Below are 16914 nucleotides of genomic sequence, written 5' to 3'. Positions count from 1 at the left end.
AGAGATGAAGAGGATGCTACTAGGTACAAGATTGCATTCAAAAGAATATTTTTTATATGTAGATATACAAAGTGTTATCTTGCGTGAGTTTGGCCACTTCATATATTCAAAAAATCATGATATTTGCGCACTTCAAGACAAGTATAGGAAGTGCACTCACAAATGGTGGAACCTACATGGCCAAGGCTTTGTTCACTTGCAACTTCTTGTGATAAAAGTTCTATCCTAAGTATATGCATCTTTTTATTTTTAAATTTTTAACTTCATTTTTCTTTGGCTGCTATATATTATAATTTATGTTTTTTAACCGTTAATGTTGAATGTAAATTCAATAGGCTGCAAGTTCTTCAACTGAGTGGAATTGGAGTACACACTCCTTAATCCACTTAGTTAAATACAACTGATTGAGTGCAACAAAAGTCTAGGATTTGGTCTTTGCACACAACAACTTGCATCTCTTGTCACATAAGACATCTAATTACAACGGTGGAGGGGTAGTGGGTGACAAGGGTTTGGGATCTAACTACCAAGTGTGCTGATTTAGATGCTGCTGTTGCACAACATGCCCAAGTCTCTGTCGATGAGGCAACTTTTACATATGATGTGGGTAGTGGGAGTGGCACTATATTTGATTGTGGTTCAAAGGAAATTGAACCAACTATTGACAATCACGCTCTCAATGAAGACATTGAAGAGTGATATGAAGATTATTGAATATTGATTGTAATTTTCATTTTGTATTTACAATTCAAGTTTTTGAAAAATCATTGAACTATGAACCATTGAATTTCAATTCTCAAGTATTTTGTTTGTTGCAAATTATGAGGTATATATATATATTAGCAATTATGAACATTGAATTTATGAGTATATGTGTGTGTACATACATATACATATATGTATACACACACATACATACATATACATATATAATATGTATGTATATGTACATATATAATATGTATGTATATACATACATATGTATGTATATACATACATATGTATATATACACGTATATATATACATATGTATATATACATGTGTATATATACATGTGTATATATACATTTGTATATATACATATGTATACATACATACATATACATACATACATATGTATATATATATGTATGTATATATATATGTGTGTGTGTATGTATGCATATGTATAAATGTACCCCCCCCCACACACAAAGATTAATGTGTTATGAGACCAACTATTCACTAGTGGTTTTGATGTTCAAGATGAGGCTTTGGTAACCTTTGATTTCAACAACTACCAATTGCAAAAGGTAACTTCTCATGAGCACAAATAACAATCACAAAGGCTTTTGCAAAGAGAGAAGAAATCCCCAACCTCCCCCTCATTAAGAAGGTGAAAGGTTTAAAGAATAAAATATATTATGCTTATCAACATCTAGAGAAAAGGGTTCGAAGAAGGGTAATGGAAAATTTTAAAGTAAGCAGTTTGTTGAGAATGCAAAATTTTCAGACGAGGGTGATGATCCTGCCTCACAACTTGAAACCATATTTTCTATTATTTCTTTAGTTTCTTCTGACGTTACTTCTAGACCAAGTTGTTATGTGGGCACTGAAGCACAAGGACACTTGTCTCATGAAAATAGGTCGATCGCCTTGCAACTACAAGAATAATCCAGAATTTAAGTGGCTCTAGGCGATGACACCAAATATCTTGTGACTAGAGTTGGCACCATTCCTATTCAAATGCCTTCAATTGATTTTTCCAAAGTTGACCGTCCTAGTACAAAAATGGGAATGGTTTCAAGGTTCAAGTGTGCCAATATGGCAAATTTTTTCCCCCAGTACAAGTTCATATATATATATTTATGTATGCATATGTATATATATATATATATATATATATATATATATACATTATATACATATACATATATGTATATGTATATATATATATATGTGTATATATACATACACACACATATATAGTAATATACATACATACATACATATATAGATATGCATATGTACATATATATGTGTGTGTGTGTGTATACATATGTATAACTATATATACATACATATATAGATATGCATATGCACACACACATATATATATATGTACATATGTATATATATGTACATATATATATACACACATATATATAGTAATATACATGCATACATACACATAGATATGCATATGTACACATATATATGTGTGTATATACATATGTATATAGATATTTTTTTGCATTTGCTCAGTGGGGTGGAGGGGGGGACAGCTAGGGGACATTCCCTAACATCCCTCTTTCCCCGAAATACATCAGGGGTCAAGATGGGGGTTTGAGGGGTGGGTACACATCCTCTGCAGCACAGTTAAAAACATATTTCTAGATATAGCCACACTTTGAAATAAAGCATTCAAAGAATCATACAATTCTTTTGCAAGACAGCACTTTTAGTAGACTTCTTTGTGATGTACCAAATGCTCTTTGAGTCTGAGAAAGTCCTTGCCTTGACACTCTTCACCTCACAGGCAGCAGTCATGGTTTTGTAGGGGCAGTTACTTTATCCTCCATGGTAACCCAAAGATCCAGCTCCTCCATGAGTGTCTGTAGTCTTAATTTCCAAGGGATAAAGTTGGAGGTTCCCTCTAACCAGTGACATTCCCTAAGATTTTGCTTGCTGGAGCTACCCATGTTTGCAGCTACTAGAACACTTTAATTAGTAATAGAATCAGCCCAGCTAGTAAATAACTCTGTAATCACTAATTGCCAATCTCATGCGCATATGCCTTTCAAAGATCTTCTATCAATCATCAACTTGACAGGCTGCATTGAAGGCTTCATACCAAACTGAAGTTTTCTTCGTAGCTTGCTGACATTGCATGTCTTTTTTTTGCCATTCACTGGAGGGAAAAAACCAGTGAAACTTCTTCTCTGATACCACGTTATACTCAAAAGTCAATAAACCTGTGGGCACTAAGTATCCTCTACAAACAGTAGTCTAAATATCTATCAATGCTGTTTTCTTTAAATCATAGACTTGCTGATTTTGAATTGCAGCAAGTTTGTAAGCACAGTAAAATCTCTAAAATGCCAATGCATGCAGCAATTTAAATTTTGAGAAACTCATGACATTTGTATAGGCAGAAGAGAGAAAAAATTACTGACATCAGCACTTCAAAATCATCATAACCTGCAAAACAAACGATTGTTTGAATAAATGCTAGCGACTTACACTTTATTCATTTATACACTAACATTTGAGTCTGTATTTTGCATTGACACTGATGTGCTTAAATAGAGCTAACATCATAATGTTTAGTTTGCAAATCTCATGTTATCATTATACCCTATCCTGTCAAATTAGATACTTAACACATGCAACTGGAAGACCTATCAATCAATTGACCAACATGCATGACACATAAACTCATTACACACAAGTTGAACCAATCAATCAAACTCAATCACTAAGTAGATGTTTCACCTTGAAGTTATCATTGGTGATAACTCCAAGTTGGGGTCATCCATTAATCATAAACGTTAGTTTGATCAATTGTAATTGTCTCTCAAACTGAATGACTGAATTAGGATATAGAGATTGTCAGATTGAGTGGCACCATAACCAGGTCATAAAGAGTGATAATATCAAGAATCATGTTGCATCATGCAATTGGCACCACAGTTTCATCATATGGCCTATAACAAGTGTATCTATTCATTACAATTAGTTCTGAAATCCAATGAACCTTAATAAATGTATGATTCAAAATTTCAAATACATCATTAACTTATTACATAGACAATGGCACATTACTAAGTAGAAAAGAAAAATATGATGAAGGGAATCAGCTTGGAGCAGATTGTCCAACATCCATGGGATCATTTAAGATGCTAAATGACCAGTTCTAGAGCCAGAAATGCATTAGACATTGCTTCAGTTGTAGTTAAATCAAAGTGACATACCACTTTGCACTTTCATGCATCCCTTTGGTGAACTGTGACAAAATTGACAGTTAAACAATTCATTTAAATCCCAGACCAACCTCGAGTTTTGAATCCTTAGATTCTGTTAATGCAAAGATATGTACTCAAGTTGTACTAAACTGGTCAGAGAGAATCATGCAGAAGCCTACACCATCCAATCCTAGGTTGATTGAGATAACTGATGTAGCAACAGTTCTGTTTCATTTATTAATTTTCAGTTAATCCCTTGTTATCCTCATTCCTTCTAGCATGAAAATATGTAATGCTCCTATTTTGGATGCTCACATCAAAGTTGAAATACACTCGGATACACTTTGGTTTCCATTCAGAAAAGCAGGTGCTAGCGAGGTTTTCATAGCAAAGATTCAACTTTGCTCAAACTATTGCCTGGAAAAGTTTCTCTAAGTTGGTTTTGAGAAAGTTTAGCTCTTGGGAAAGTATCAAGAAAGCTCTTGGTCATCAAAAGATTGTGCCTTCTTGGTGATTGAAGGGGGCAATAGTTGAATAAAGACAAGGGTTTTTGTCTGTGGTCTTATACAGAGTTATATTACTATGCAGAGTCTACAGCGTTTTAAATTCTAATTGATGCACTTGATCTTTCCATCAATGGATCTGCCAAATTCTACCTAATTGAGTAGCCTTTGCCCACTTTAAACATTTACCTGTAAGAGCACTTTGCATTAACTTTTTTAAGTTCTAAGTGTATATGTTGGTTCCTATGTAAGAGATTGGCTTATTAAAAGATATCTGATAAGTGGTGTCAACAGTTTAATGAGCTAGACAAGTAAAGAATAAATATGTGGGAGAAGGTATGTGAGCACAATATGTTGGGAAGGTGAACTTAAGCCTCCTACAATTAGAATCATTTCAAACTGCAGAGATAATTTCCACTTAGTTCCCCCTCTTTTCTATTGGAATGTCCCCAATATAACTTCTAGTCTTCTTTGTACAGAAACACAGTTTATAGCCCCCGACAACAACCCAAAGAATGTAGAAGTGAGAAACCAAGTTCTTAAAAACGAAGTCCATAATTAGCTGCAAAGCCTAAATTTTGTTTTGCTTATTTACATCTTTCTGCTGTTTTTGTTTAATCTATTTCTTTTTGACCTGATTCTTTAGATGCTATATTCTATGTATTTGACACGTGGAAACTGTTTCTCACAAGTTTCTTATAGAATGATATGAGAAAGGGTGTTTATTATTTTGTAATATGTGCTATCATCCTACAAGAAAAAGGATTCTGTTCTCTATTATGGTTTAGGAAGCATTGACAATTTTCTTGGCTAATCCTTTTCAACTAGGGAAAATGCAGTCTTTCTCCAATTTTTAAGTATGGAATTTTTTTCATTTTTCATATTTTAGGAATGGCAGGGTGAATAAAAATAAATAATATATAAAAATTGATATTTTAATTTTAAAAAATGCAAACAAATTAAAAATACCTAAAAATAACTTAAATGAACTAAAAGAAGTTGAAGTTTGAAAATATGAACTTTAAAATATATCTGCTAAAAATATAAATGTGAACCCATACAAAGTACTGAACTCTTCATAACTTATTTACAATGGAAAAGGAACAACCACATAGGTGTGTGAGCCAATTTCAGTCTGAAACGAATTCAATTTAGGGCCTCTTCTTGTGGGCAGCTCTTAGCTGGCATTTGAATAAACATTTTGAGTCCTGATCATCACCAATTAGATGAGAGAATGAGTTTACTTTCTTCTCAACTTTAATGGCTGTGTTTTATCCGTTGTTCCTGATCAGCATCTCCCTGCTGTTTACATTCTTTCTTTTGTAAAGTAAAATGGGTGCCAAGGAGTTGATGTTTATCTATTTGTTTATGAATGCATTTTGGTTAGACTGGATTTTGTCTGAGGAAGAAAAAGTGTCGATGTTCAAGAATGACCTTGGTAAAGAATCACATAATTTCTAGCTTTGTGGAGCAAATCATCCTATTTCCTGTGTGAATGAACAGGGATAACATGGCAAATTTCAATAGGTGACTGCTATCAATATAGCTTTGCTAAATTTGGATGGTTAGCTAGATTCTTCACTCTCCTTTGTACTCTGCATGAGAAGGCTTGATCTCCATCACAACAAGCCAACGGGAATCCTTCCACCTTTCTTTAGTTGGAATTCTTTTAATTGTTGTTCAAAAGTTGCAGGCATTGGGAGATGCCATGATTACACAAGGACACCAAAGCATCCCCGATTTTGGCAAAAGAATATGAGGACAACCCCGCTTTATAGTAAATGTCCCAGTTTTTTAGAAAAGAAGGGGGAGAAGGCGATTATTTGATCCATTTCCCTTTCCCTAAAATGTTCAGGATTGGTGTTTAGGCCATTGGAAAAATGGAAGCTTTTGATAGTATTAAAAGTTAACATCTGTCGTAATTCCTGTTGACCATGGTTTCTCATCTGCTTTTTATTCCTTTCTTGTTTGTGTTTCCTTGTTACAAATGAGTTATGAACTGTTTTGATTTGCAGTGGTTGCTGTTTGCCCTAACAACAGTGAAGTGCATATTTACAAAGCATCACCAGATGGCAGTTCTATATGGAATAGAATACATATTCTTCAGAAGGTACTTTTTGCATTTGCTGTTTTTTTTGCATTTGTTACAGTGTTGCCATTTCTCATACTAAATCTGGACTAAATGTGGACTTTTAGTGACTGAGATTCTATATGTAATTGGGTATAGGAGACAAAGATAGACTGACGTGTGCTTATGTTATTTGCAGCATGATCAACTTATATCAGGGATTGACTGGGGTATGAGATCAAATAAGATTGTTACTGTGTCACATGATAGAAATTCGTAAGATATTATCTACTAATCTTTGGTTTTCCTTGTTTTAATTGTTTGCTTCACAAAGCATGCTTGTAGATGCATCTCATTTACTTAATAGTTGTGTTGAACTTAAAAGTAAAGATACAACTACCTTGGAATATGTAGCATAGCTTTGAATTTGAGGATTTTTTATGTGGATTCCTTCTACCAATTTCTGGCTTTTGAACTGTAGGTATGTTTGGAGCTTAGAGGGTGTGGAATGGTTGCCAACACTTGTGATTCTCAGACTCAATCGTGCTGCTATTTGTGTTAAGTGGAGTCCAAGAGGTAACATTCGTGTACCTAGCTGTTAGACATATTAGGTGTTGTTCAATATTATTAGAATTTTGTTAGCATGTTGTTAGTTTGTAACAACTAGTTTATTTAGGAATTGGTTTATAGTTTGTACCTATTATCATATACACTTGGACTAGCTGAAGAAAAGATGACTAAAAAATGGTGTGGTTGCAACTAAGGAGTTTCTTTCCTGAATAATTTGTGGTGTTTTTTTTTTTGGCTCTGTAATAAAGATTTATTGAAATTTAAAAGGTATTACATATGGTAAGATAAAGCTTCAAAATGTCACTGCCTGTAGTCACGCAGGACTAGGCAAACTTCACACTGCAAATGCCCAACACCGCCTCTAGCATTCCAAAGATTGACAAAGTGATGACCCTACTCAATCCTCTTTGGGAACCAAGAGGAGATATGGAATACTTTTGCCCTACAGCTACCAACCACCCACTAAAAAATAATTGAATGATTTATTCACGAATATACAACGTATATAAAGAGGTTTACAAGATGGTGTTCTAAAATGAACGAACCGTTAAAATGAAGCTTCGACACGAAGCTAAAAAGCTATCACGCTTAAAAAAGATAAAAACTAAAAAGCTAACTACGCCTTCCAATAAAAGAATCGGTATTTACACTAAACAAACTAAAAAAGCCAACTAAGTGGACTACTAAGATGACCATTATAGAATAGATATAATATTATTTTAATACCCTCCCTAATGGTCATCGTACTCAATACCCTACAAAAGACACTGCAAATTTTTTGATCACAAATGCACAAATGCAAAGAACACTTTGTTGCTATGGAGACTGTCCCAGGATTTGCAAAGTGTTAATGACCAAGAGTACAAAAAGCCATCCAACCTGATGTAATCCTCACTCGTGAACTATAGAACTGTCACATGCAAATTATTGAGCCTGAAACCACGATTTTGAGGAAAAATCGGCAAACCCTCCAAAGAGCAAAAAACACAATTTTGTAAAAAAACCACAAAAACTTTTGCAGAAGAGTTCTGAGCATTGTTTGCTCCAGCAACTTCAAAATAGACTACAAGATACCATGATTGCAACATTAAAACCCAGATAACCAAAATCTCACTTGAACTTTGCGAATTACAGATGATAATTTTTATAAATCCCACAAACAAGTTTTGAGGAAAAAAATTGTGAAAACCCACAAAAGTTGACGAAAAAAATTGTAAAAACCCACAAACAATTTAAAAAAAATCGTGAAAACCCATCAAACTATTTTTGAGAAAAAAATAATGAAAACCCAGAAAACTAATTTTTGTTGAAAAAATTAATAAAACCTATGAATAATTTTTTTAAGAATAAAAGTTATATGTAAAAAAACCAAAAATAAATATTTTAAGGAAATAAAATTATAAAAAACCCTAAAAAATTAGTGAGCCCTCCCGAATTGTGGAAACAACCCATCACACAAACAAATAGATAATTTTTTTTGAGGATAAAAAAAAATTATAAAAAAAAACATGAAACATGGCATGCCCAAACAAAGACCAAATGTTGGTTGAAGACCTTAGCATGACTCAAAAATGTCTGCACAATTGCGAAACACAAATAACGAGCCGGAAAAACGCGGAAATCGCGTGAAAATGAGACGCAAAAATCACGGGTTGTCAGTGCAATCGTAGAGGGTAAAATTCATCACCTAAACCTGCAAAAGAAAATCATGTTGGCGTCGAAAACGTGTCACATAGGGTTCTGTTGCGTAGAATGAAGTTTGAGCTGACTGAAAAAAGCGCGTAAAAATCGCTATCACAGGTGCCAAAAATGTGCGGTAATTATTGCGGCTCAGAAAAAAACTTCTGCCGAAAATCTTGCAACAAAAACCACTGCCATGTGTAGTAGAAATCGTGCAAAAAACACCAAAACCACCAGGAAAAAAATGAACAGAAAATCATGGGCAGAGGACAAACACGCCGTCAGTAAATCGTGTGCCCTAGCCACGTAGGCACAAACCACGAACTTGACTTGCAGAAGAAAAACTTCTCCTTGACCGCAAACCCTAGCACACCTTCACAAAATAGAGACTTTTTGAAGTTGCTTGAAACAAAAAAACTCCGAAAATTGTAGTCGATAAAAAAAAAAAAATGAGGAAAAAATCCAAGTAGTGCCTCCAAATTTTTTTAATAAAAATTCGCCAAATCCAAAAAAATCCTATCGGTCCGCTCTGATACCATGAAAAATAATTAAGTGATTTATTTACGAATATACAATGTATATAAAGAGGTTTACGAGACGATGTTCTAAAAAGAATGAACCGTTAAACTGAAGCTTCAACACAAAGCTAAAAAGCTAAAACACTTAAAAAAACTAAAAACTTAAAAGCTAACTACGCCTTGTTGTGACTTTTTCACACATCGCCCCATTGCAAATGGGGACCCGCTACTTTTTAGGCCCTCTTGGTCTTTTGGTTTTGGTTCTTTGGGTCTTTTCGCGGCAGTCTCTTCAGTCTCCTCGTTTTGTAAGTATTTTGGGGTGGATTTGATTAAGCTTGTGAGTCATTTGAGTGAATTTGGCCAAGTTTGGAACTCCTTAGGTCCGTTTTAGGGTTTCACCCTTCAAACTTAGATTTGAAGACTTTTTCTTACGGTTTTGGATAAATTGAACATTGCATTGGAATCAGAACCCTTCAAGGAACCCACTAGTGAAATTTGAGTGAATTCTAAGCAACTTTCTATTTTTAGAAAGTTCCTATCTTTAGGGATTTCGTTACCTCCCAAATTGTCTTTATTTTGCCAAAAATCAAAATTACTATTTTTAGTAAGTGTTATCTTGTCCTGTTTTGCCCTAATCTTAACATTTGGAAGTACTTACTATTTATAGTAAGTCTATTTTTGGCAGGTTGTTCATAGGTAGGGGTCCTGACACTGAAGACTGAGCATTCTTGAATACTTGTCTAAATTCGGAACGTTTGAAAAAGTAGGCTTCTGAGCAAAAAAGGACTATGGAAATCATTCCAAAAGTGGAAAGGCGTTGAAAATCCTCCTAAGGCAAGAAAAACACTTCGATCCAAAATGGCATCTCAATCCGACAGTTGATAAAAAATGGCTGTCTGGCAAAATCCAAGAAAATCCATACCTTAGCAGTGAATGGCGTTCAAAAGTGGGTTGGGCGCCAAATTGGGGTCATGGAGAAATTCTCCTCCATGACCAATTTTCCTTCTCTAAGTCATTTTCATGCCCAAGTTTGTGGATGGGCGCCAAAAGAGGGTTGTGGATGTATTTTTCTCCACACCCAAAATTTTTGAACACCCTCAAACTAGCGCTCAAGTGTGCATCAAGGTGCCAAATGTGCCTTGTGGAGGAATTTTACTCCACGAGCAAAATTCCTGCACAACCTCATTCTAGTGCCCAAGTCAGGAGGTAGGGGGTGCCAAACAGGGCTCATGGAGGAATTTCCCTCCTCAAGGCAAATTCCTGAACAGTATGAAATGCATGCCTAGTTAGAGGAATGGGCGCTAAACCCAAGGCATCAAGGAAAAGTCAAAAAGGTCAAAATCCCTCCATGTGGTCTAGATAGCGCCCAAGCTTGTGGAGGAGTGCCAAACTTAGGTAAAGGAGGAAATATTGTAAGTTCCATTTTGGTATGGAAATGGCACCCAAGGATTAAGCATAGCGCCAAAGCAAGGAAGAAAGGAATTTTCCTTCCAAGGTGAAATTCCACCCAAGGATAGATTGAACAAGGAATTTCAGGCAAGGTAGAAGTCAAGGATAAGGAAGGAATTTTCCTTCTCCAATTCTGCCCAAGGATTTGATTGAACAAGGAATTCCGGGCAAGGAAGAAGTCAAGGATAAGAATGAGAAAGGAAAATCCCCTTAGGAAAGAAAATAAAAAATCCTTCTCAGGTATGGAAATTCACCCAAAATTGAAGAAATTTCGAGGCAGTGACAAAATTGATCAAAGAAGAGAGTTCTCTCTCTCCTGAATCTCGGATCTAAGAGTGGAAAAAATTCCTAAAAAATAGGAAAAGTGAAAAATTGACTAAGTGTTGGAAATTCCTTCCTTTAGGAGAGAATTCCAGGAAAAGTAAAAAATTGACTTATTCCTGTAGGAAAAAATTCCAGGAAAAGTAAAAAATTGACTAAGTGTTGGAAATTCCTTCCCTCAGGACAAAATTCCAGGAAAGTAAAAAATTGACTAATGTTGGAAATTCCTTCCTTCAGGACAAAATTCCTTGAACATGGAAAATGGTCAGTGGTTAGAAAAATCTCTGTACAGGATGAAGTATGAACTAGAACGCAAAAAATTTCCTTTAGGACAAAAAATCTCTCTACAAAGATTTTCTCTCTCCTAGAGTTCCTGACATACAAGGAATCCTTCAGAAATGGAAAAGATTGTTAACATTCTTCCAAGGCGGGAAAATCTTCCAAAATGTCTTTTGTGAGCTTGGAATGGAAAGATTCTTGTAAAGGATGTGTTGGCGACATGCAAAGAGAATATTCCGTATTAATGAAGCACAACTAGGAAAATTATAAATGATGGTGAGGTCCACTTGCATGGCGAGCATCTATTGAATGCATGGCAGCATGGTGGCGCGTTCATTGTTGGGATATTTGGCCAAGTGGCGGCTGAGTCAATGCATGGTGAGATAATGGAGCATTTATTGCATATGGCCGATCTTGGAGATGGTCGAGCATTTAGAGCATTATGGGCAATTTATTGCATGATGGAGCATTAATTACACATTGGGCGAATTTGAAAGTGGTGCATTTAATGCCCAATGGATGCCATTTTTGGCAAGAATGTAATTAATTGATGATGGGCATGATGGGTCATTAATGTTTATTCCCACCTTATTGCATCATGTGTGTGCAATCTTTTCGATCGAACACTAATTAGGGTTTGGATGCAATCAAGGCTCGAGGCCTATATAAGGGGGCGACCCCTTCATTTGTTGAGGGAGATTTGCATGAAATTGTTGTGATAAGTTATTGACATAATAACAGTGAAACATTGTTCTCGGATGGTTCTCTGATGGTGTCCACTTAAGTTATTTTTCAGAACTTGCATGGTTTCACCTTCCTCACTTAGAGTAGAATTTTATTTTCTCAAATATTAGATAAAGTGCTTTGATTTTCAATGGAGAATCTGATGGTGTTTGATGAATTTACATGGTTCATATATTTTGCATCTTGTTGATTATAAGTTGTTGTGTAAAGTTAGCCCGAGCCATTAAATTTGTGCTAAGTTCGATTGTTGATAGTTGTTTGGATTGCGCCATTTAGGGTATTCAAATGCACTTTCTCTATGTGAAAATCCTTCAACATCCTTGGAAGATTGCACCAGTTCTTGTGTAGTTGTAGTTAATCTTGGTGAAGCAGAACTTGGTTTATTTTGGAATTCATCCATTTGAGCACTATCTATTGATATTAGTGCCCTTAGGAGTAGATTTAGATCCTTCTAATCCTTTCCCCTTTAATTTCAGTTCAGTTTAGTCGAAGTAGGAGCATCACAAAATCGCTATATCTGATGATGAAGTTCCAACCACGACAAAGAAGTGAAAGAATGATCCAAACGTAAGTCCCCCTTGGATTACCAACAAACATCAAGCCAATTGAGTCACATCCATTGCATAATCGGAACCTTGGAGTCAATTATTTGAACTTACTGCAATCTTAGCATACAATTGTACTTTGATCAAGAGAGAGTAAAGTGACCGTTGGAAAAATTTATTCTGTGTTGTGCGTGGTCACAAAATGCACGTCAACACGCCTTCCATAAAAGAAGTAGTAGTTACACTAAACGAACTAAGAAAGCCAACTAAGTCGACAACTAAGATGACCATTATAGAATAGATATAATATCATTTTAATACCCACAGCCTCATCCTTAAAGCATCTAGCAGAAACCCATCCTGTCTGCTGCTTGATTAGCCAATCTGTCTGCCTCAGTGTTGGCTTCTCTATATGTATGACCAGCTACTATCATTTTGAAGTTTTTGATCGATTCCAGTGCCACATCTAGGATAGCCTATAGCTTCCAGCTCAGAGTTTGCCCTTTTCTCAGAGCGTTAATAGCCAACATAGAATCTCATTCCACCTCCAAGTTTTTGATCCTCAAATCTATTCCCTTTCTCAAACCCAAGATGAGTGCCTGAAGCTCGGGTTCATTATTTGTGCCCTTAACTAAAGGTTTCGCCAATCTGCAAATGGGATTTCCATCCTCATTCCTAATGATACACCTGGCCCTAGACGTTCCAGGGTTTTCCCTAGATACACCATCAAAGTTCAGTGTAAACCAACCTTCTTGAGGAGCCTGCCATACTGCCTCCTCCTTAATCGCTGAGTGTCAAGCCCACTTGGGCCAACTGCCTGGGGAATTTTCAATCCAAACCATTGTCTCCTCACATGTGCATTCCATTCAGTGAATTTTGCATTGCACATAGTAGGATCTCTAATTCTACTATTAGTCACCTCTACCACAGCTGCTTTGACTTTGTTGAGAAAAGTTGATATACGCATTTCTTTCTCTTGGAAAATTCTCTGATTTCGTTCTTTCAAAATTTCCCATATAAGGATGGAGGGTGATAATATCCGTAAGTAGGAGAACATTTGTTGTATTACTTAAGGCAGGCCATGACTGGAACAGACTAAGAATGTTGTTTGGAAGGGCACCTACCCATCCCAATCTTGCACACAACCATCTCCAGCATTCCTGAGCGAAGGTACACTCTAACAATAAGTGATCCACTGTCTTGCCGGCACTTTTACAAAATGGGCAGTGGGATGGAGCACTAAAGCCCATCTTTGCAAACCTATCTGCTGTAAGAATTCACTTTTGTAGTGCTGCCCAAGTGAAAGTACCTGCTTTAGGTAAACAAAATTTGTTCCAACATAGCTTCACTGGCAACTCTGATTCAACCCACTGTTGCTCTCTTTCCAAACATTTGTAGCCATCCTTTGCATTATAGCTGCCTGTCTTGGACCCATTCCAAATGAGGATGTCTTGTCCTTCTCTAAGATGTACTGTGCTCTCGTTGAGAATCCCTTGCAACAGAAGCACATCCTCCCTTGGCAGTCCCATGTCATCCAAGGACCTCCATTTCCAGCAATGAACTCCATTTGTGGTGTTTTTTATTTTAATCAGATGTAAATAATTTCTTATAGATCAATATCCATTGTTCTATCATGGGGCTCCAGCCCAAAAATCATAACATAGACAATAACTAAACACCTATGTGAGTAATTCTTGAAGGGGAGTAGGCAAAAATAGGAAGGAAAGTTAAGCACTACACCATTTAACATAACCTAATGCAAAAAACCAAAGTAAAGTTATGGTAGGTGGGAGACCCCCCAACGTGGCGCTCTGAACCTTTAAGGGCTTCTCTCCAATAGTCATAGGCCCTTTTCAAAACCCCGTTGGGCAAAACTGCCACTGGATTAGTCATCATTCTCTCTTTGCCAACCCTTCAAATTGAACACCTTTTATAATCTCAACTCACTTCATAGAGTGCACCAAATTTCCGACCTCCAGGCATGGCAGCATGTTGTCACTCAGGAGTTAAAGAATACCTTTATGATGATAGACTATTAAATGCTTCATTACCAATTGTAAATCTTGGCAAATGGTTGGGAGATTACTAATATCATGATGACATCCTCAAGCTTTGCTTGCATAGACAAAAAATCCTGCCCATCAACATTCTCCTTAATATCTAGTGTCACACCTAGAGGGAAGGCAGTCCCCACCAAGTCTACATCCTGTTGTACCAGAAGAGTTTCTAGGCAGAACCTAACCTCCAATGATTGCACAATCTATGAGAGCTTGTCCTTGAATTTACCCAAGATCGTTGCACAAGAGTGTGGATTGCCATTTCTGCTAATCCTTCAGAATCTATAACACCTTTGACTAAATTGAACAAAGCAGTGTTGCAGCAATTGAATATCTTTTGCAATCTATGATTGGTGACACCTCCTTTGCATCATGGGTCCTTGGGGGAGCCAACATTCTTGCCTTCTATAACAAATCTGCCTATAACAAATCGAAATACACCTAGGAAGCCAGAAGAAAACCACACAAAAGCTGAGGACGGAATCCAACAAAACTAGTGTGCCAACTGACAAAGGCCCATACAACTTACACATTTGCCATGCCACATATAGAGCTGCACATGCATGAGGAGAATAGAAATCAATCACCAAAAAAACCCTACCCAGATACCTTACAACCAAACAGAATAAACATCATGACAAGGGGAACCACCATCTAATGTCCCGTTCCTAAGAGCAGATGGTTTCTAGCAAGGTTAGCCTATCATCATGGTTCCCGTAGGCTAATACAGTGGATAGGGAGCCCATTTAGGAGGTTAGGTGACCTTTGGGGAGGTTTGTGAGGTGTTTTAGGAGTTCAGAGCTAGTTTCCTATTTATTAGGAGGAGACTGGCAGTCCACCTGATGATCCCCTGGAGCTTGTGGAGCCTTGCAGGTAGTTTTGTGAGCCTTGCACAACCACAAAAAATCAGGAAACTACACAAAAACACAAAAAACCAGGAATCAGAAAAAATTCCAAAAAAAATCCAAACTTTGCATTTAAGATCCGGGGTGGATCACTACACACCATCCATGCATTTTCACAGGTACTTGTCTTAGTCTAACACTTTGTGAAGGTTAACCCAATTAGCTATGTTATAAATTTCTAGAGCTGAGAAAGGGGAAAGGTCGACACCCCCTTTTTAGCCAAGAGATCAGCTACTTTTGTTTTACTCCTTAGAACAGTGAGAGAATGATACACTATCAAAGTGCCCACAAATTCCTGAAGCCTCCTCCAAGAGGGAATTAAGCTTCCAGTTTAGGCAGCTCACATTCCTCAAACCATTAATCCCATTCATTCAATCCCTTCAAATAAAAATTTTCATCACCCTTTTGATGAGTTCAGCATCAGCCCTGTGATTACTTCTTTCCATTCTGCCTCTTTGTTAGTTTCCATTTCTAGCTGAATTGATCCCCCTTTGATGAAAACTTTTGAAGAATCATGAAGAATATACCCAGCCCTAGCAAGGCCTAGATTTCCTTATGACTGACCATCAAATTTCAATTTCCAAAACCCTCCTCCGTTGGAGGCTTCTATTTCTTATTTCTATTATCTTTCCTTTCAACTAATAGCCCATTAGAGATGTAAATATCATTGTACTTTTTAACAGTTATTTTTCCAAATCAGTTGTGAGAACTTAGAATGGGAATTTTGAAAGCTTAAATACCACTTAGAGCTTTGTGAAAGTTATCTGGATTGACTTTTCAACTAAATTTGTTGTTAATTTGCTTATGAGCTTGTATGGGTGTTACACATTCATACGATGATCCGTTGAACTGATCCGTGTTTTATTTTGCTTCAATGGGTGCTTACTATCAAAGAGATACAAATGATCTTATATTTACAATATACATATTTTTGAAAAGAAAAAGGGTAAAATTTTGAATACTTTTTGAATATTATTGTGAATTATTACAAGAATGATTATCACTCTATAGTTTAACTTTAAATTTGAAATTCCTGATCTGGATATTAATATTTTCTCCACATTAGGACCCAAAAGTAAATGCCAGACTTCTAACTTTTCCAAGGCAATCTCTTCATTTTGTGGAGCTCCATAAAAGAATAAGATAAAAATGTGTGCATATCTGACTGCAAACTGGGCTTCTATAATTGTTCACAGGAAATAACTTATCTGTCATATTGAATGCAAACTGGTTTTACATAATCGTATGCGAATAGGATACTGTGGAGACTTGCTAGAAAATGTATTATGTAAGAATTATTAGGATTGGTTTTACTTGTACTGTGAAACTT

General features: G+C 36.3%; 1 protein-coding gene across 2 annotated transcripts in view; it reads left to right on the top strand.

Annotated features, from left to right (window-relative positions):
* The window catches only part of LOC131069736 (actin-related protein 2/3 complex subunit 1A), a 160412-nt gene that overhangs the window by 26514 nt on the left and 116984 nt on the right, over positions 1-16914 (top strand). For both annotated transcript variants that reach the window (XM_058005273.2, XM_058005272.2), the window contains exons 3-5: positions 6464-6558; positions 6716-6792; positions 6998-7092. In XM_058005273.2, the coding sequence (XP_057861256.1) occupies positions 6464-6558; positions 6716-6792; positions 6998-7092 (267 nt within the window). The remainder of the gene's footprint in view (positions 1-6463; positions 6559-6715; positions 6793-6997; positions 7093-16914) is intronic.

The sequence above is a fragment of the Cryptomeria japonica genome, chromosome 11, assembly GCF_030272615.1.
Source record: "Cryptomeria japonica chromosome 11, Sugi_1.0, whole genome shotgun sequence".
NCBI classification, from domain to species: Eukaryota; Viridiplantae; Streptophyta; class Pinopsida; order Cupressales; family Cupressaceae; genus Cryptomeria; species Cryptomeria japonica.
Note: the sequence above shows the minus strand (reverse complement) of the source record. Positions and strands in the feature narration are given on the sequence as shown.